This window comes from Buteo buteo, chromosome 7, assembly GCF_964188355.1.
Source record: "Buteo buteo chromosome 7, bButBut1.hap1.1, whole genome shotgun sequence".
Classification (NCBI taxonomy): Eukaryota; Metazoa; Chordata; class Aves; order Accipitriformes; family Accipitridae; genus Buteo; species Buteo buteo.
In genome coordinates this window covers 19,314,840-19,336,963 of record NC_134177.1, presented here as the reverse complement: position 1 = coordinate 19,336,963, position 22,124 = coordinate 19,314,840, and the positions used below count along the sequence as shown (strand labels likewise).

The 22,124-nt window shown below is 37.7% G+C and overlaps 1 protein-coding gene across 3 annotated transcripts in view; it reads left to right on the top strand.

Annotated features, from left to right (window-relative positions):
- The window catches only part of COL4A3 (collagen type IV alpha 3 chain), a 66,187-nt gene extending 47,203 nt beyond the window's left edge, over positions 1–18,984 (top strand). For all 3 annotated transcript variants that reach the window (XM_075031829.1, XM_075031827.1, XM_075031830.1), the window contains 18 exons: positions 460–558; positions 2,092–2,181; positions 2,571–2,710; positions 3,795–3,921; positions 4,199–4,279; positions 5,283–5,381; positions 6,347–6,397; positions 7,414–7,599; positions 8,269–8,399; positions 8,827–8,899; positions 10,231–10,302; positions 10,423–10,542; positions 11,599–11,697; positions 12,282–12,494; positions 13,161–13,338; positions 14,376–14,490; positions 15,812–15,984; positions 16,257–18,984. In XM_075031829.1, coding sequence (XP_074887930.1) covers positions 460–558; positions 2,092–2,181; positions 2,571–2,710; positions 3,795–3,921; positions 4,199–4,279; positions 5,283–5,381; positions 6,347–6,397; positions 7,414–7,599; positions 8,269–8,399; positions 8,827–8,899; positions 10,231–10,302; positions 10,423–10,542; positions 11,599–11,697; positions 12,282–12,494; positions 13,161–13,338; positions 14,376–14,490; positions 15,812–15,984; positions 16,257–16,341 — 2,132 coding nt within the window. In that variant the 3' untranslated portion in view covers positions 16,342–18,984. The remainder of the gene's footprint in view (positions 1–459; positions 559–2,091; positions 2,182–2,570; positions 2,711–3,794; positions 3,922–4,198; positions 4,280–5,282; positions 5,382–6,346; positions 6,398–7,413; positions 7,600–8,268; positions 8,400–8,826; positions 8,900–10,230; positions 10,303–10,422; positions 10,543–11,598; positions 11,698–12,281; positions 12,495–13,160; positions 13,339–14,375; positions 14,491–15,811; positions 15,985–16,256) is intronic.
- Positions 18,985–22,124: the final 3,140 nt, after the last annotated feature.

Genomic DNA, 22,124 nt, shown 5'->3' with positions numbered 1-22,124 from the left:
TAATGTTAAACTAGTAATAATAAGTCAGTAGTACTAGGAGGCTTATATACATACATACATGCTATACATTCACATTTTTATACACTTAGTAGCCCATGAGCATAGAAATGGGTGCGCTTACCAACTAGATGCTGGATTGCAAAGAAGTTGAGTCTGCTTAGAAATATTTGACTGTCAGAAGAATTCCTTTGTTTGCAGTATTAATATAGACTCTGTATATGAGTTGTACATGCTTAACTAATGCTGTCTGGCTTTTTATGTAGACATTTTCCTACAGACATCTTTCCATAAAGAAGGCTTTAACTGTGAGCTTGTGTCTTGCTTATGTGTGTTCACAGAGTGAAAATCCTATGCTCCACTTACGCTTCATGAGCTTAAAGAGTTATAAAACTTTAAACTTTACATAAAACACACTCTAAGGTGTTGTTTTGTAATATTTTTGTAAAATATTTGTTTTAGGAGTTCAAGGAAGAATGGGTCTAAGAGGAGAAAAAGGTGATGCTGGTGTGCAAGGTCCCCCAGGTCTTGATGGGTCTGAAGGAATACCTGGTCTACCAGGTATGGAATACATATATTGAAAATTACTGTATCATGTAGAGAGTGGAGATAATATTACCTCAATGCTAGCACATAAACTTGGTGCCAGCAGCAGCACTACATTCTCTGTATTCACTCTGAAGCTTTTCTGAGAATTCTGAAGCTGAGCAGTTTCCAAAGCTGCTATTTGAAAGTCATAGCAGCTACCACCAAATGATTGTTTCCTTCCGAATATAGTCCATTGTTTGGGGTGATAAATAGAATATAATATTAAATCCTGAATAATAATAACTTTAAAATCTAAAGGATGATGAGGCCAATAAATAAAAACTGATATTTATAAGAAGTTTTAATTCCTAATATTATAAAAAAAGAAAAGTAAGAATTCTAAAATATGAACATTAGAATTGTGCACAAAAATATTTCAGAAGCTTTTTTATTTGATTGCTTTTATTTCCCTTTTCAAATCCTGCATATTTGGCTTAAATTTTAAGTTACCATATCTGCAGTGAAAAGCAGACTTCAAAAGAACCTGCATAAATCATAAACCTACCTAAGCTATTTCACAAAGTTTGCTCTGCCATTACCATAACCTCATACATAATGATACATGTTGACCCTTGAGTGAGACAATTCATCTGGTTTTTTTTTAAATTGATGCTAATAAAACATCTTTACTTCTCTGTATTCTGTGGTTTTGATTCTTTGAGATAACTTCTTTCTAGAAAACCATATGACACTATAATTAGGTACATAAAAATGGTGACAATTAGAAATAATTTTAAACTTGGAATCAAAATGGCTCTTCTCATGATGGCAATTATCCATGCTACCTGCTATTATAGCATCACTGCTATACTCTGTCATTAACATCCTTTGTAGTCATTGCAGTGTAGCCATCACAGGAAAAACTGCAAATGCTCCATTACTCCCTAACTTTTTATGGAAGAAAATAAGACCTCACCTGCCTAAATGTTCAGGCATTGCCAGTACCCTGGAATTTAGACATGGGAACATTCTAGATGCAACTAGATCTTGTAGTCATTAAACTGAATGCTAATTTAGCTAAATTATGCTAAAGATAATTGAGTAGAGGAAAAAGTGCCTAAACCATATAAGAAAAAGCTCTTGAGTGTACTGCTCATGCATGAGAAGTGCATAATGAGTAAGTAATAACGTGATTGTGACATGCCCAGAAAGAAACCAGACTGAACTCAGAGGGACAACGAAAGGAGAGCCCAGTGTGTAAATACAAATTCAAGATCTTGATAAAAATTTGCAAAATTATATTTCAGTTGCTGCCCCTAAGTGCTGTGGTCACAAACCTTAATTTTAATGTTGATACATAAGATGCTTGTTATTTCCTTGGCTTTCTGACAACAATAATGATAATTTTATTTGTGTCTGGGGCAAGAGGCTGCATGTTGATTTATAAAATAATAAGATACCATGTCAAGGTGTGTGGTAGAGGATTCTGTATTCATGACAGCTCTGCCAGCCAGCCAGTGTCTAAAGCAAAAATGTGAAGATGACACTTATTTCTTCATCTTGCAGGTGTCAAAGGATTTATGGGTCTTCCAGGGATTCCTGGAGGACAAGGATTCCCAGGTGCAGCAGGAAACAAAGGGGACATGGGAATTCCAGGTCATTTTCTGTCAAGCCATATTACAAATTCATAGACCTGTATAGAAGCATTTGCACAGATCTGAGCAGTTACTGTAAGCGTACTATACAATACTTAGACTGGAATTTATTCTTTGCGGTACCTATAGACTTCTCACCACCCCAGCATTTGCTTGACTTGCAGAATACAGTTCTCCCTCTCTCTAAATGAAATATAACTTCTTTAATTTATATATTGTTACATATAAGAACCTCTTTTTAATGGGTTTAGAAATGAAATCACTGGCTGTGTAATTTACTTTAATGAAGAATGAATATCTGAATATACAAGCAGTAGCTCACAAAACACAAGGTGCAGTATACGATTATGATCCTTTTTAAGAATGGTATCAGTATCTGTATTTTTCCAGGTCCAAAAGGACAGAAAGGATCTCCGGGCTTTCCAGGACCATCAGGTGACCCTGGTCCACAGGGCTATGGTGGCTTTCCAGGTGACAAAGGAGATCCTGGGTACCCATCTGCTGGGCCTCCAGGAGAGCCTGGTCCAAAGGTATAAAGGCATTGGAAACATTGTCATATTAGGCAATAAGCAGAGCCTTTGACTGTAGAAACAGAACAGCATGTAAGCGAGAGCTGCAGAGTTTGCAGAAGTAGATGATTTGTTAGTGATAAAAAATATGAAGATTCTATTGTGTCATTACTCAGGAGAAATTTTTGAGTTCATTATATTTCATTTTTCTCTTGGTGCAAGAATTTCTTATTTGTAAAGATGGAACATCTTGGAAATAACTTTGTTTCTGTAAAAGTTGCTAATCCATTAAGAGCAAGGACTTGCACTTAAAAAGTCAGCAGTAGGAATACTTGTACATTAAAAAGTACATAAAAACATAATCTTAGCAAACACAAAACTTTCGTAATCTAAAATTGTACCGTTTTTTGACAGTCTAGTAATATTACACAACATGAATTGGGGTTTTTTTCTTAGTCATATATATTACATTCAGTATATATTATGTTCGGTAATATATATTGCTAAGAAAAAAACAGTATCTTTTATGTTAGGTCAATTGGATACAATTTTACTCAACATACTCTGGTTGTTGAACAACTGGGAGTCTTTTTACATATGAGATTATATGTGGTTGAGGCTGTAAATGGTACTATAACTCCTGTAATCTGTCTAAATTGTCTGTTTCTTTTCTGTGTTAGCTGGGTAGCCACAATGAGATTACTGTTGTGAAAGTCAGTAGGAATTCAAGGAAAAATATGCATTTCAGTATTTTTTTATAGCTGCATATTATGTAAGGAATGTATGTTTGGATCAAAAGAGGAGCTGTTGGAATAAAATTGAAGGAAAGCCTATGTGTTAGTGAAAACATCTGAAGACGAAGTTGGTGTGTATAGATTAAAGAAAGATTTTTTTCTTAGCTATGTCTAAAGGATCAGTGGTATTATGAGAAGACTTCATATCAGTCTACTTTGATTCTTTTTTGTCTGAAAATCATAGTGAACTGTGATTACACTTACTTAACCTTTAAAATCATGTATGATTTTTCTGTTGTTCAAATATGGAATGTAATGTATTTAATGTAAGGTGATTCTTTACCTTTTTGTGTGCAACTTCTATTTCTCAGGGAGATCCAGGCCCCCCAGGAGTTTTGGGCAGCAAAGGAGAAAAAGGATCCCAAGGTCATCCAGGACATAAAGGAGTACCAGGACCACATGGGATCAGAGGTGAAACTGGAAGTGCAGGAATCCCAGGTATGTTTTGTTTTGGAGGGGTGATGAGATGTTGACATGCTTCCAGAAGAAGATAATTTCTCAATAAACTACACAGGGTGCCTGTGGGGTGGCATATTTATATTCAACTGCTGTAAACCTAAACAGCTCCTTTGTAGTCCGTGCAGCCAGACTAGCTTATGTCAGCTAGAGATCTTTCGCAGCTGTCCAAAGCAGAAATGATAGCAAAGTTCTCAGACTGAATCTGGATCTAGTGATAATGCCCTTTCTCCTCTCCCACACTCTTTTTTTCTTACAGGGAAGCTTGGACCTCCTGGAGATACTGGTGTTAAAGGACTGCAGGGCCACCCAGGACAGCAGGGCATTACAGGCCCTCCTGGTATGGCATATAGCATCTCTCCCAGATCACTGCCCCCTGGTTTGTTAGTTTCTTTGTAATGAGGCAGTTGATGTTCTTATTCTTCTGAGCTTTTTAGAATTTAACTGATGCAGTTGCAGTCTCTGTTTATGTTAGTTAGGGGCTTTGTTTAGTTTACCTTCTGTGGTTGCAGCTAAGGACTTCAACATTGTGTTTTCAATGTTACCAGTTCAGCTGAGGCAAGGTGTTTTAATTTTGTTTCACTGTTGTAAAGCTTTTTGCCCTTTTTTTTTTCTCCCCTCTAGAGGTCTCAAGATGTGATATCCACACAATTGTAAGAAAGGCTTGTTCTACCTCCTAAAATAGAATAATAAACTAAGATGTAGCTAGATGAGGAGGAGAAGAAAATCAATTAGAGTGGAAAGAGGGGACAGAGTTGTAGTTGCTTGTTAAAGCAACAGAAAAGATCAAACCATTCAAAATATACCTAAGGGAGAATGTGTAAGTATGCAGCAAGAGAGAGGTATGCAATGCAGACTTTATTAAAGTGAGTGCCAGACATTGTCTTCAAAATATTGAGAGACCTTCATCAAAATTATGATGTTGTGGTTTTGTTGATTTTAGTGAACTTGCACTGACTTATCAGCAGAGTTAGGAAAGATCAGAATCTACTCCCTGTTTAGAGAAACCTTGAATTTGTAATAAAGCCAGGGAGAGAAACCACACTGCCTGTATGGATTCCCACCAGCATGGGTTAAATCAAAGGCAGGGTTCTAAAATGTGTTTGAAAGACAGGAAGTTATTGCCTGTGAAAATAGTGGGGGGTGTTAAAGCCATTGAAGGCTGGTGAGCTCAATAAAAAGTATATGTTGCTCTTTAGCAATGTTTATGTACCACTACACTTACATCTATCTTTGAAGTAGCTGAACTAATTAAATTTTAATAAAGGGGACTCATACGTTATCCTTTTGAAATGCAGAATAATAGAAGTGAAGATGATATTGTGGTCCATTATAATTCACAGGTGCTGTTGGACACCCTGGAAAAAATGGACTTGTTGGTGAAAGAGGTAATCAAGGTCAGGATGGTATGCCTGGTCGCCCAGGAGTAAAGGGAGAACCAGGTAACACCAGTGAAATATTTTCATTCAGTTTTACAATTGTTTTTTTCCCCTAGTTAAACTGACAAGGATTGTTTGGGAAGGATTAATAAGGAGCTTCTGTGGAGCCAAAGATAAATTTATAAGTAGAAGGTTTTTCACTTCACAGGCTTTTCTTTGTAATTGTTGTACATGCTGTCAACAACCCAAATGCATACGTCACCACTCTATTATACATGTGATTTGTCATAATGTTGCCTAAAAATGTTAATGTCTGCAAGAGCCAAAGTATTGCTGTTAACAGTTCTTATGTGTTTAATCTCAAAGAGATGAAAAGAACAAAAATCCTTTAAAGAGGTCTCCTCTCTTACATGGAAATAAGATGAAAGGAATCACAGTGTTTACACGAATAGTGAAGGTTTCTATGACCTGCTCCTTGGGTTGTAAAACCTTTCATTTAAATGTCACTTCTGATGTCATCAACATCCTCAGATAGATTTAGTCCTCCACTGAATTCTGACAGAAAGTGTTTTCATATTTTACAGTGAAAATGTTTCTTTACATATTAGTATAAGGATACTGAGAAGCCATTCATAGTATTTAGGAAGTTTTTTCAAATTAAGTTTGAAGTAATCACTGTTAACATATTTTCTTTTTTAGGTATTTACATTTCTTCTATTTTTCTTAGTAACTAACTTAAATGCAGATTTTTCTTCTGTTTTTTTTCCTCTGAAAAAAAGACAAAGCTTATTGTAGAATGTACCTCAAATATGATTTTTCAATAAGAGTTCCTACTATAAAGTAAAACTTACAAATTTATTTTGTACTTCTGGATAGAAGAACTGGAAATAATCGATACATTATATTTTACATATTACTAAAATCCACATTTTGATTCGGTGAATTCTGAAGAAATGTATGAAATATTAGGCAACTATGATGTTTCCTAACAATTATTCAGGACTTTAACATGACCTAATATTTTATAGGAGCACCAGGGAGAGGAATCCCTGGCCTTCGAGGTATTCCTGGTCGTAGAGGTGAGTTGTCCTTTCAGAAAGCAAAAGCTTCTTTTGAATACCAGAATCATCATCTTCAAGTCACCTCCTGCTTTTGGATGCTTGAAATGGCACTAAGAGTGTCAGAGGAAATCAAGAGTGATTCTGTGCATTTGATCAATGATTTGGTGCTGTATATTAAATGTCAAGAGTTCTTGCTTGTAAAGTTAAGGCTATTGTAAAAGGGAAATAAAGAAGCTAACTTCTATGGTTTTGTGAAGGTGATATACACATTCTAGAGCTTTTGAAATTTTATTTTGATGCATAATTTGATTAACAGAGTATATTCTAATGAAAACCGATGATGCTGAATACTAAGCATACTGTAAGAAGGCTGCAGTGATTGCATTTTAATTTTGTTCATGTCCCCTTTTAGTGAGCAGTTGACTGAGGGGACTTTTCCCATTTTTTAGTTTTTGCATTGTATTTCTAGTACTGGCAGAAATCCATTGATTTGCTTTACTTAAAAATAAATAAATAAATAAAAATTCTGTCTTCATATCCTCCATATAGAGATCATGCACTCGAAGATCAACCTTAGAACAATATCCTTTGGGAGTAGTCTCTTACTTTGTGGTACTCCTATTGATGCTTTTAGCTGGAATTTAGTTTAAAATGATTTGCCAGTTCTGATGTTCAAAGAAACATTTCTTCTACTTAATCCATCAAGAAATATTCCCTGCACTGGTCTTTCTACCCTCCTCTCAAGTTTATTCCTTTGTATGAGCAATTTCTGAAGTGGAGGTTTTTTTAAAAATTTAAAAAAAAAAAAAAAAAGAAAAGAAAAAAGAGTGGTGTGTGTACACTACCTTGCAGTGAATCCTGTCTTCTCACAAGTATTTTGCTTTACATTAGCAAGGTGGCTTTGGGGACTCCTCCATACTAAAAACAAAGGTTGAATTCTACGTTTGCAGTGTAGTAAATGCATATACTCTGTGTAGTCACATCATCTTACCATCTTTACAGCTCTCCCCAAATGTAATACTTATACTTTGCAGGAATCAAAGGGGACATGGGCCTGCCTGGTTTTCCTGGGCCACCAGGTATGAAAGGTCATCAGGGTGACCAAGGACCCATTGGACCTCCTGGCTTAGTGGGGTTACCTGGATTTCAAGGCGCAACAGGCATGGCAATTACTGGCCAAAAGGGGAATAGAGGTATTGCTGGTGCAGATGGGAGACCAGGTGTGTTGTTATTACTCCTTATTTATCTGAAAAGATATACTGATTATTGAAAGCAGAATTCAGCCTGTCCAGAACTCAAGGTTGAAAGAGGTCTTCCCCCAAGACAGCTTCATAATTAAGCAGGTAGTTCCTTTACCAGTTAATGCAATGTTACCATTGCAAACACTGTGATGGTCTATGCAGTGTGATGTAAACTAAAATAATGCTAAGCTTTGCAGTCCACTCGATTGCATGATTTTGTCTGTAGGGCAGCTGAGATCCAACTTTAAAGAAGTGAGGTAGCATGAGTGGGTAGATGTGGCACTTAGGGGCATGGTATAGTGGTGGACTTGGCAGTGTTAGGTTTACAGCTGGACTTGATGATCTTGAAGGTCTTTTCCAACCTAAATGATTCTGTGATTACAGGCATAACTACAACTGGAGGATATTCAAGAAACTGTAGTGCTACAGAGTACTGCAAGAACTCAGCTATGATCTCAGATTAAATTAGCTGGCTAGGAAAAATGAGTTGATTTTTTTTTTTTTTTAATGGGTATATTTCCTTGGGAATCACTGAGGTGATAAACATGAGTACCATTATAGAGTTGTTGAATGTTGTACTACATTGTATGTAACGTATGTGAAATGCCGTTGGCAGTAGACTTTACTTACTCTGGTGTTTCTGTACAGGTGCTCCAGGTTTTCCAGGGCCTCCTGGTCTTCCCACTCCCAGCATGAAAGGAAGCAAAGGTGTTAGAGGGGCAGATGGCATACCAGGGCCAACAGGCCCAGACGGTGACATTGGTCCTCCCGGTCCAAAAGTCAGTGAAAGGAATATTGCTTGTTTCCTACTCCATTGTTAATTTGCTCTTGCCATGAAAATAACACCCAGGACAATTAAAAAACAACAAAACAGAAAAACCCCACATCGTCCCCAAAACCTCGTTTAATAGAGGGAAAATATTAAAATGGGTATGAAAAGTAACTTTTATGGACTTAAGTGGCTAAAAAAAAAAATTACTGTGAATTTCTGGCATGTCATTTCCTTGGCTGTTCTGTATTGCAGAATAACATTAACAATGATATGACTATTTCTAACATGTAACATGCTTACAAATGGAGCAGATAATTCTAGTTGTAGCATATTCTGTGAACATAATGCTCTGAATATTCTAAACAAAAAGAAGGTGTACTTCATAGTGTGCAGATGCTGCTTCCTGTTTATTATTGCTGTTACCTGATTTGCAGGGAATAGAAGGTCGATCAGGTTATCCTGGTGCTAGAGGGGACCCTGGATTTCTTGGATTCCCAGGTGTAAAAGGTATTCATGTATTTATTACATACACTTCTGTGTGCCTAATACAGTCATTTACATGTTGCATTGTAATAGTATTTGTGGTTTTGAGGTTTTTTGATCAAGAGCCGGGGATAAGTCAGCTATAAATGCAAGTCATCACCAAGAGAGCATTTTCTTTGAGTTATATGCTATGGGTATGCCCAAACTGATGTTGAAGTGAAGAAGGGCTGAAACTTCAATGGCCTTCACCTCAGGCAAATGCAAAACAAGTTTGTCCTTAGTGATTAATAATGCATAAGGACTTTGGGACTGAGTCTGCTAATTAGAAATGCCACACCACTGCTACAAGATGAGACTTTTTGGCAACCTTGTAGATATAGAACTCGAGCATTTAATTATAATTACAACACAGAGCACTGCGTCATCTGTTTGCCATAAGAATAGTCCCAATTATAATCTAATTCACCAGTTTATCAGCAGACAAACTGCTAAATGTATTAGCTTCATTAATTTCATATTCATAAGGGTTAGTCAGATCAGTAGCTAGCTAAAAATCCTTTTAATTTAGACATTTTTCTAGTGATTTAAATCTGATATAGGTCTGCATTACTCCAATATTCTCATTTTTCAATTGCATGATATACAGTGACACAGAATTGTCATTATCTGTTTAACCTACTGGTTTGTGTTCCATGCTAATTATTGTGTATTTTAAATTTGTTCTAATTTGAAAAGTCACTGTACAGGCAGTAAGTAGACTTTCTTAAGCAAAAAGCGCTCATTTCATGGCATAGTCAGTCAGATCTCCTAACCTGATGATAAAATACAGTTGACTTTTTTTTTTTTAATTTCCAGCAGAGCTGTGGAGAGTAATCTGAATGTAACCTCATATTTTGCACAGTGAAAAGAATTGCTTATGAAGTTTCAAACACTTAAAAAACTATACAACCCTCCTAACAGCCACCAGCATAACTGACAATAGGGTTTAAAGGCAGTTGAGCTGCACAGCATTGCTGGAGGCAGCACTTGACCTGTATACTCAGTGACAAAAACACATGAGATAAAAAGGACATAGTCTAAAGTTGAAATTTTAAGCTAGGTTTATGGGACCAGCCATTATATGAAGATAGCCATGGAAACAACTTCTTATAAACTGAGTGCACTTGGCCTATAAATTATACAGTAACAGCAGAGATGTAGAAGTCCACTTTCACATTTCATATGAGTCTACAGGCTGTGTTACTCTTTGGGAAGGCTGCACGGATCATGCAGGACTCTTAAATAAGCCTCTGAAACTTTGACAGTTGTTTTGACATTTTAAACCAGACAGATGTATCTTCAATCTTCTTTCCTAGGAGAAAAGGGTAATCAAGGACCCCCTGGACCACAAGGTGCAGAAGGGCCAAGGGGACCAAAGGGCCAGCGTGGTAACCAACCCTTCTCATTCTAATACCAGCTGACTTAGGTTGATTTGTTTGTTTTGTTTTGTAGTTTTTTGCTTTCTTTTAATATAAAGCAATAGCTCTTCATTATATTTTTGCTGCTAGGTCCACCTGGAGTCCCTGGGAGAATATTCTCTGTCCCAGGAAGCAAGGGTCCTCCTGGACTGCCAGGAATCCCAGGAACACCAGGTGATCAAGGAATTCAAGGGATTCCTGGACTACAAGGTGGTCTATATTTTTATCTCTATACATGTTTGTGTGTGGTGCTTAGTGGAACATTTTGGTTTGGTAGGAAAACTTGCTTCTGCATAGAAAATTGACATGTCTTTAATAATACCTCTTCATATTTTAAAATAGCTCTTTGTACCTTGTTAGCAACCTTGTATTTATAACCTGTCCCATTCCATCTGCCCTCCACCCTCACAGTCAGTGAGTAAGTTTCTCCCCCAACATAAGCCTAAGCAACATAATGGAATAAAAAGTAAACTTGGATCAAAACATTCACCATTTTCATACAACCAGAACCATGCTCAGGACGTTTGTCATTTTGGGGGCTGGAAATTACCACACACAATAGAAGTACTCTAGATGTGCTATGAAGTGATTGCCTGTCATAGCCTGGGGGTGGGAAAGGAAAGGAGAGGCTGGCTACTTCTCCATTGGCACTAGAAGTGAAGCCTGCCATGGCTGTGAGGAGTGCGGAAGCAAGGAGAAGGTAGGATGAAGTGGATGTGCAGTGGGTACTTGGCCACCCTTCTCAATACCACAGCTTTCCACTCCAGGAAGGGAGCTCCTCGGGGGGACAGGCTTGCCAGAAGGCATGCCCCACTCAGGAATGACAGTTGCCTCCAGCATAACAAAGCAGGCACTAAAGAATTGTTCTTTTACACTTTCCTTAAAGTTGTTTTACAAAGGAGCTGTGTTAGTTATAGAATTACAAACCATGACCAAGATGATTTTGGCCTGTTACTAGATTTTTGTAATATTTCTATTGTATGTCATATGCTAAAAGAAAAAGGTACTTGCTTTGGTTTCTGTAAACATTTCTTATGAGAATAATATTTTTCTGCAATACACTCGATATTTCCTTGTAATCTTCCTGATGGGAAATACGGTGACAGTAACACCACAGACAGTCTCAAAACTTCGTGAATTCATGCTGATGTTTTTATTCTAACACAGCTACATTTATGTGGGGATTTTAACTTTATTCATTAACAGTATTAATATCTAGAATAACTACTGTTATATAATTCTGGTTTTTTCTTGATAATAATTTAGGACCTAAAGGAGTAAAAGGTCTACCAGGACGTTTTGGTCATCCAGGTCAACCAGGACTGCCTGGTCCAAAAGGAGACAGGGGATTTCCAGGACAAAGAGGTACAGGAAAGCAGACATCTCTGTTTGACTGCTATTACTGAATTTACAGATCAACTGTATTCCTGATTTCTGTAAATCCTTCCTCTTGCATGTATTGAGATTCTGTAACATTTACAGTAGCTTTAGGGCCACAAGCACATGCAAGCACATTCTTAGCTTTTAACAGATACATGTTCACAACTGAAATAAAAGTTTACAAAGATATGCCTTAACTGTGCTCCTCTGTTACTAATCACATTTATTTATCCTCTTGAAATCCCTAGGTGGACCTTCTTATGACATCAAAATAGAACTAAATATTTCTATTTAGTCACCATAAAAAGTTTTTACTTTACAACTTTTTTGGTAAAAATGGCCATGGTTCTTTCAAATACCTCACTATTCCATGAAACTATGCAATGTAAAGCTACCTGAGCTAGGTCTGAAGGAGTTAATACATCTAGCAACAAATACTACCAATTTTCAAGTGTATGTTCTTACTGATAATTTTTTTGTTAGTTTTCAAGTGGTTCTACTAATTTAAATGAAGTAAAAATTCAAACAAAATTATAATATTTCTAGTCATACTTATTTCCCCTCCACAGGACAACCTGGACTGATTGGCTTTCCAGGTCTACAGGGGTTACCTGGATCACCAGGTACTATCACTGCTGGTCCAACAAGAAGAGGTTTTATGTTTACCCGGCATAGTCAGTCAACAAAGATTCCTTCATGCCCACATGGGACATCACAGATTTATGTTGGCTATTCGCTGCTTTTTGTACAAGGAAATGAACGAGCACATGGACAAGATCTTGGTACTGTATTGGTAAAAATTTTCAGATAGTTTTCTTTAGAGTCCAGTAATGCTAAGTTGTCATGAAATCAAACTCACAGTGAGTATCTAAGACGAACATTGATTTCAACCATCAGCCTCCAGAGTGGTCTGCTGCTCTGAGTCAAGTCAGGAATAGCAGCTTGAAAGACACCTTTCTCTTCTGCACCTCCTATATTCTCTTTTTGCTATCCCTAGTCATTTTTGAGGAGGAATTCAGTTACTTATGGATAGATGTCTAGTATAAATGTTCACAGCATCTGCACAGGGCTGACAGTAATAACGCAGGATCTGAGAGAGAATCTTGCTTTTTTTGGAGACCAAATGGGATGCTTTAGGGTGTAAAAAATGGCACCAGAAGCTTTTGCTTAAGCAGTTGAATCCCTGCTACTGTGTCAAGGATACCATTCAAGAGGATATTATTATTTTAACAGATTTTGTTTAGCCCTTATTTTTATATAAATACCTTTATATATACCATAGGCATTTTGCTTTCAGATAATTCCACTGTATAGACACTTCTCTTTTTATAGTTACCAACTTTTTAATTCTCACTATAGCAGATTGGATGCCATCATGTGTCTCTTCTGTTCGCTGCACTAAATGTAATCTCCTATCTGTCACAAACCTCTCCTCTTTTATCTTTTAGGAACAGCTGGTAGCTGCTTGCAGAGATTTACCACCATGCCATTCTTATTCTGTAACACCAATGATGTTTGTAGTTTTGCTTCTCGCAATGACTATTCATACTGGCTGTCAACTGCATCAGTAATGCCAGTAGACATGGCACCGATTTCTGGCAGGGCACTAGAGCCCCATATAAGCAGGTAAGAGTATAAGAATTTTAGCTCTTCTGGCCTGGAACCACAGACACCATAAATTGTTTGGAACGGCAAATCTTAGGCAAAGACTCGCCCATCTGAGCCAGTACAAGCACTGTTTTTAACCACCTGATTTTTGATTACTCACCTGAATATGCCAGATACCCAGTGATACTCTAACAGAAGTTAGATTAAAGCTAAGGTACCACCACAGGTCTTAATCTGCATAGCTGAGATGAGAAGATGGCACATAATCCTACTGGTAGCAGTGATATTTTTTAAAAAAAATACTGTTGTGTATATCAGAGGCAGACTAAAATGAAATAAAGATAGCTTCATTATTTGAAATACAGTACAAATGAAGTTCTGCTTTCAGTTATGTGTGATACATTTACTGTAGTTGCTGAAGAACATTTTAAGTTGGCGCTGAAGGTTTTCTGCTACGAAATACCCTTGTGCAAATGTGGCCCTTTCTAGTTGCTTTAGAACAGCTGAGAAGGTTGAAGAGCATCTTAAAAGAGGAAAAGCTCTAAAAGCGTGAATGACCAAGAGTATCAAAATCAAAGATGGGAAGGCAAGCTTTGCACTCTGTCTTCTAGCCTGCCTTACCCAGTTGTTGCAATCTAGTAGGTCAGCTTCATAGTTTCTTCATTTAGGATATAAAGATTACTTTTTCTAATTTTAGCAAATAAAAGTACAGAACTCTGATCTAAACCATAACAACATAAAGTACTGAGCACACGAAGAAGGTAACATTTAGCTTGTTACTTCAGTAAAGGCAAAATTGGGAAGCTTAAATATTCTGGGACTAAATTCCATCTTATACCAATTTTTGTCTGCTGTTACTGGTAGAGATTGCAAAGCAAGGTATTTGGGTTACCTTCAATTTACTTATCTCCTCATTAAACAGAGAAAACCTCTGTGAGTTGTAACATTAATAGTAAGCTCTGCCATTAGGTAGCTACTATCCCAGAAGATAAAATTTTTGTCTGCTTTCATGTTTTCCCTCATCTGCACTGAATGCATGTGCATTTCTCTTACAGGTGTGTTGTCTGTGAAGGAGCTGCAATGGTAATAGCAGTTCACAGCCAAACAACTGTAGTTCCTGCATGTCCAGAAGGCTGGATATCTCTCTGGAAGGGTTTTTCTTTTGTTATGGTAAGCATATAAGGACTTGAATTATTAATTTTATGTTCTCTCACTTTCGTTGGGGTTTTCATCTGCTCATAGCTCATTTGTTTCTTAATAATTGTTAAATTCTTTTTTTTTCCTTTGCCAAGAAGTAGGCAATAATTCAATTAACTCTTATCCAATGCCAGAAGCATAGGAACAACTATTCTGATCTGTCTTCAAAAATAAGTGGCAGGAGGAAAAGGGGAAAAGATTAAAGGATTTTGGTCTGACAAAAATAACTGCCTGCTCTCATTTTGTAGTGTCATGCTAAGATCTCTGAAACAGGTTTGGGGAATGGAGTGGTTAAACCGGTCCTGAACACAAATACACAGAAATAACTGACCCACTTCTATGCCAGACAGTTCTTTTATAAATCAGATCTTGAGGCTGAACTCCACAGAAAGCTAAAATCAAAACAAATGCAGAACACTGTCTACAAAAGACTGCCACAGTGATTTTGATGCCATAACAAGATATGAGTGAAGAAACTTCCTAATGTGACTGCAGGTTGAGAGCTGGTTATGGGAATAAGGCTGTATCTATACTAGAGGATGTAGCACTTCATCTTTGTTATCCATGCCTGTGGGATGTCATAGGGATGCCAGCAAATGAGGGTGAAAGACAGAATTAAACCCCCCTCTTTTTTGCATGATGTAAAGTCCTTTTAGGTCTAATGTGAAATTTGTTGTCTCTCCTGGGATTTGGCCCCAAGTAGTAGTAGTAGTAATAATAATCATCATCTTGGAAAAGAACAAGAGAATTTTTGCTGCATCTGGTTAAAATAATTTACCTGTTTCTAACATCAGCAAATTTAAATGGTATTTTCTAGCTGATTTTCTACTGTCATAAATTATTTCAGAGCTATTTCTTTAAGCATCTGCCAACATCAAATAAAGCATTCTCCTTCTCTGCTTTTTGTGTTTGGAGAAGCAATCAATGCAACAAAAAATATGAACACACACAAAATGGGGGATTTGGCTTATTTGTAATTCAGTTACTGTAGTCCTGAACTGGACAGAAGCCAGCTACTTTCTAGTCTTTGTACTGGTTACAGTTTCATGCCTTCTCATTGAGCAGAAAAAAGGCCTTTGCAGGGACTTAAGAAATGCCATAACTGTGCTTGAATTTTCATAAGGTTTTTGTGCTTCATTGTAAGTTTGATAAAACTAATCTGTGTTCATTTTGTTTTGTCCAAGATATACTACAGAACATATGGTATGTTTTAGAAAGAGATTTTTTTTTTTGCCTGCAGTTTACTAAAAGTTGATGGACAAGTTCTCATAAAAAAATGTATTGGTGGTTACAGTATACAAGTGCCGGCTCAGAAGCTTCTGGCCAAGCATTGGCATCTCCTGGATCTTGTTTGGAAGAATTTCGAGCCATCCCATTCATAGAGTGCCATGGCAGGGGGACATGCAACTACTACACAAATTCCTATAGTTTCTGGTTGGCATCATTAAATCCAAGAAGAATGTTCAGGTAAACTGTACTTCCCTGCATCCATACGCATTGCATCCATGCTGCAAGTGTCCAAGGAGACAATAACTGCCAGCATAACATGGGGGCTCCCCTAGTAATTCCCCTCAGTTTGGGCATCCCCCTTTGTTAGGTTCAGGGTCATTCTGCAGTACAAAGATGCCTTAAATGAGTCCAGGATTTCAGTGTTGTTGTCAGTAATTCCGTATCCAAGGTTTCATCGTCTCTCCCTGTTTTTCAAAGAAAAAAGTAAATGTTTGTTTTCTTTCTTTTAGGAAACCTCTACCACAGACTTTGAAAGCAGGAGAACTGGAAAATATCATCAGCCGTTGTCAGGTCTGCATGAAGAGACCAGTCTAAACAGTGGCCACTCTTGATGCAACATGAAACTCTGCTTTTATTACAAAGAATTGCCTAACTCTGAAGAGCTATAATTTATTAAAGTTCAACTGCATCTGGAAAGAAAATTATAAATTGCCAGTGCAGCACTGTGGTGAGGTAGGGCAACAGTTTGACTTTTGTCTTTGGCAAATGACAAAGCACTTTGTTGGAGAAAGCTTGTAATGGCAGTCTGCAGGGGCTTCTGCTGAGCTATGTCATTTCTAAGCTGCATCTTCACGATAAAACTATGGCATTGCCAGATCTTTAATGAAAGATGTTAATGCTGCCTTGTGTCATGTGCTTTTCAAACCGCAAGAGAAACTAAATGCTCTAATACTGGCTTACGTATGTTCAGTGTTCAAAGTGGATATAATTTAAGATGAAAATCTGGCATTTATGAGAGATAGGGTTCAATAGGAAATATTTTCAGTGCACTTTTTAAATATATGATGATTCATTTAGGGTTGTTTTGGTTTGGTTTTCTTGTCTAATAAACAAGTATCTCCCCACTTACCTCACCCTTCCTCTGGCTGGCAACAGGAATACAATCTTTTTTGTATCGCTGCAGTAATAATGGTTCTTGACTAGCCAGAAAGGGAGCTATACCATGCACTGGGCAGACAGTACAGTGGTGACATGCACTAGCTGTGCTCTCCAGAGTGACTATGGCTAAGGGCTGACTAATTGAAAGTGTTGGAAAGTTTTCATTAGATTCCATGGCTTTTGACACAGATCATGAGTTCTTTAAATTCTTCAAAAGTTAACAGTATTGAGCCTTTTATGAACACATGCTTTTGTCTCTACCGAAGAACAACTATTTACCGTATCATAATTTGGGATTTTGATGGAATTGACAATTACTGTATAGCTTAAGGGCTCCCATGGCATTATCAGGTTATCACACACCCATCAGGATGTGATGTCTTTCTATTTTATTTTTAATATATAACAAAAATTATAATATTCACATTTTGTAATATTCCATATTTAAATATTTATCACAAATTATATTCTGTATTTAAATATTTATCACACATTTCTGCAAATGAAAACATTTATTCCATCCAGTTCAATGTATGCATCCAAAATTTTAAAAAAGTCTGATATTTAAATTGGACCATTTAAGCACTGACTTACACAAGAGAATCCAACTGTAAATGAACATAAATACTTGAAAAGCACTTTCATTTACTCATATAACTTATAAAAAATTGTAGCTCTGAGGTTTGTTTTTTTTTTAATATTTATAACATTGCACTTGCAAGGCTATTTAAAGTTGTAATGTTAACATTTAAAATGTTAATATTTTTTAATACTTGCACAATGTATCAGAATTCCAGTATTTAGTGTTATAGAAGAAGCCTAATTCATCTGAATAGTTCTGTAAATGCATCATTTTAAATGTAGGGTCTAGCAATTCATTGAAATAACCAAGATTTCTCATTTAGATGTTTTTAAAGCCAGTGAAATTTTATATTGTTTCTGTTAAAATACTTGCATTGTGTTTGTCTGACTGTTGAATTTTCAGTGTTAACCTAACTAAGAAAAAGTTTAATCTGTTTCATGCCAGTATCTTCTGATGGAGCTAACGTGAAGACACCATTTAGATGAACTGAATGGATATTTTAAAATTATTGTTTGCTTGAACAGTCATAATACTTCTGTTTGCAAAGTATAATTGTGAATTTGCAGGGTTTTATGAAGAATCTCTATGCAGATGCACTACTGATGAGAAGGTATTACTGTCAAGTTTAAATATTTAGTCTTCCATTTGAACCAGGTTTGAGGTTGAGGGTGTTTTCCATAAAACAATCACATATTAGATTTTTCCATAAACTCCGAAGTTTGCTTTAAATACTCAAAGATAAAACCCACACACATTGCTTGTTAGGTTGTTGGGGTTTTGGTGGGGTTTTTTTCACTAAGGCTCATTACAGTCACCCGAAGGTATTGTATACAGTATACAACTGATGACTGTGGAGACTCTTACATAAAACTTGCTAGCAAAATGCAGAATGTAAGTACCTGAGGCTGAAGTCTGCTGGAAATGGTCAGTAGAGGATAATGTGTAAGGAGAATGGAATGGATTGTGGTTTTAAAGTCCAAAGGTAAGTTACAAAGAGTTATGTCTCATAGAGTAGCACATAACTGAGAATTATGCCTTGTTCCCAGTTTTGGATTCCACTGCTCACTTTTTGTGTGGCCTTCAACAAGTTACTAAAGAAAGATTTTCATAAATAGCTTTAGATTTTGAGTGCTCAAACTCAGTCTTTCTTTCAAAAGCATGAAACACAACTGCAGGGACATAAATGTTCATCAAGCCCAGCATAATATAAGCTGGATACTGAAAATCAAAAAACTTGAAAAAAGTTGATCTTAACTTCTCTCTGCAGATGCAGATCATTTTACTTCCTTACTGCTAATGATTGTTGTGAGGATTAGTTAACTCATGTCTGTAAATGCTTTGAGAGCCTTAACTGGAAAGTGCTGACGAGGTGCAAAGTGTTAACATATTGTACTGAAAGAATGGAAGCCTGGGAAATCAGAAATAATAAGCAAACAATGGGGGAGGGAGGGAAGAGGAAAGCAAACCTTCTGCTAAATGCAGCCAAATAAAAATATTTTGACTAAATAAAAGACCCATTTCACTTGGTTTTTTGTTCTTCCCAGTGCTAATGATCTTTTCCACTACCTATACATAATGTTATTTACCAAAAAAAAAAAGCGTCATTTGATTAAAAGATAGTAAGTGGAGTTTGCCCTCAGAAAGACCCTCTCTCCTACTTGGACTACACTAGAAGTCTAGCACTTCAGTGTAGATACCCAAGCTGGATGTCTGCATGCTATCTTTCTTCTTCCTAGATATATTTCTACATAGGATACAGTGATGGGCTGGTGACAGACAGTGGTTTCAATCTGGAACAACTCAGCCATGTTCTCTTCTACTGCATTCATTCATACTTTCTGCTGGATTTATATGTGTGAAGCACAGATGGGTGGCAAGTTGCTGTTGACAGAAATAGTATGAGAAAAAGGGTTGTGATTACACTGAGGAAAATCTAGGAAGATGAGGAAGGCTGGCTGATGGGGCCCCAAGCACACCAGGAGCGCCCGAGTGCCCTGCCCAGTTTGCACTCTCATAACAGGTCCAGGCACTGCATCCAAGCTCCATCCCGGGCCTTGCCTGAGCTCTTTTGTAGGTAGGCTTCTGCCCAGCCCTCTCCCCTGCTGCTCCCACTTCTTCACTTGTCTTTGACCTGGGATCTGACTTGTCACCTTGCATTTGCCTGATGGTTGCTGGATGGTGAACAGAATCTTTTAATGTTGCCAGCCCAGCTCTGTGTTGCTGTGCCCAGTATGGTGGGACTGTGCCCTTGTTGCAGAGATCACTGCCCTGCCTAGGCTGGGGTTTTCTTCCTCCATGGAAGGAAGCCACTCTTGCAGCTTGCTGACAAACACCCACAACTTGCCTAGGGAACCACTGTAACTCCAGGTTCAAGAGAGCAAAGGACTGGCCACCAAGGAAGCCAAAACCTGTAAAAACTAGAAAAGAGTAGGACTTGATAGTGTTTCCTCAGACAGAAGACAGTACCCAGAGGTATTCTGTAAGTGCACACAGACAAACAAGCAGATTGTGTGCAGCAGAAAGGAAGGGGCACAGCTAACATTACTACCAAGAGTTCAGTGTGAAAATAAGGAAGACATATCTGAAAATCAAACTGACAGAACAGTGTTGTATGTAACATTCTTAAGGATGGCCTTTTAAATCACTGAACAAGAAAATCAAGGATATCTGCAGAGAGATCTGAAAACTGTCACAATGATTTGTGCTAGGACTTCTACACAATAAAAAACTGGAAAGAGCATCCTGAAGGGGATGAGGGTAGGTAGGGTACAGCCTGATGCAATTCTTTTTGAGATTTGACACACTACATGGGGCCTGGACAGGCTGACGTAGTCATGATATACTAATGGTAACTCATAACATGATACTACACTAGAAATCACCACCAGGGCTTTTCTGGAGAATTTCCTGTGGATTAGAACTCAAGGGACTAGCCTATGGCCACTTTTATTGTGCAACAACTCAGTTTATGAACAACACTCATGTATTCAATGGAATAAAAAGTTACATAATTGATCTCAGCATAAGATTATACAGGGGGAGTCATGGAAGATGGACTATATTTCTAGTGTGCTTCAAGAACCAGTTTTTAGACTTTTTACAGTTTGGGGTTTTTTAAGACTAAATCCCTATTGATTGTTTGTAAATCTTAGAGCCTGGAGAACTGGTAAAACTGAGGACTCTTGTACAGAATGATGGGGATTGCCTGGTAAGATGTGCTCAGGCCAACAACTTGTGTTTCAAGGAGGCCAAATGTAACATATATCTAAAGGCAAATAATGTATAATTCTCAATGTTATACAACTTTTATTTTTGTCTAGGAAGAGATCATATTTCAGACCACTTGCCTCTAAAACAGTGCTGTTGGTGTTTGTAAAGAACTGAATTAGCAAGTTGTGGGCCTTGGATCAATATATGCTTCAATACTTCTGGCATTGCTACTCATTTTAACCTCCAAAACATTACTGTGACCATAAATCAAAATATAGGGAAAGTTCAGAGCATACTTTCCTCTCTTTAAAAAATTATCTGCTATATATAATAGCATTTTTCATTTTATTTTTCTGTATGGAATTGGAAAAATCAATAGTTATGCACATCCCAAGGGAAGAGCTGCTTTTAGGCAGCCTATGCTGTGAGGGGGAGCCAGTTTCAGGAAGGGTCACCTAATGGTGGCCTTTTGTGGTTTAACCCCAGCCAGCAGCTAAGCACCACGTAGCTGCTCGCTCACTCCCTGCCCTGCAGTGGGTTGGGGGAGAGAATTGGGGGAAAAAAAGTAAAACTCGTGGGCTGAGATGAGAACAGTTTAATAGGGCAGAAATGAAGAAAATAACAATAATAATAATAAAAGGACTGGAATATACAAGTAATGCATAATGCAGTTGCTCACCACTCACTGACCGATGGCCAGTTAGTTCCCAAGCAGTGATTCCCTCCCCAGGCCAACTCCCCCCAGTTTATATACTGGGCATGATGTCACATAGTATGGAATATCCCTTTGGCCACTTTGGGTCAGCTGTCCTGGCTGTGTCCCCTCCCAGCTTCTTGGGCCCCTCCAGCCTTCTTGCTGGCTGGGCATGAGAAGCTGAAACATCCTTGACTTTAATAAACATACTTAGCAACAGCTGAAAACATCAGTGTGTTATCAATGTTCTTCTCATACTGAATCCAAAACAGAACACTATACCAGCTACTAGAAAGAAAATTAACTATCCCAGCTGAAACCAGGACAGTATCCACCCCTTATTTTATACCATTTACGTCATGCTCAGGTCCCATGCTTTACATCCCAATTAATCACCATCACCTTTCCTGTCCTTTGAGATATATATATAATCTGTGTATCATTCCCTTAGTCTGTGGGCCATCTCTATAAAATGTTCGTTGAGTTCATTCAGTCCCCGCCTTTGGCCTCCATCTGTCATACCAGTCTTTCTGAGCAGGAGGGAATACGTGAAGTCCGCTCAGTCAGCAGAGCAGGATTGGGTTTTGGTGCAGTGCGGCGGGTGGGTGACACTGGGCGCAGGAGGAGGATGGTGTGTAACGTTGGATTGTTGCATGCTGAAGTCAGTTCGGGTCCCATCACTACTGCGCCTTGCTCCATTTTAGCAAATTGGTAGAAGTGGTTTACCGACAT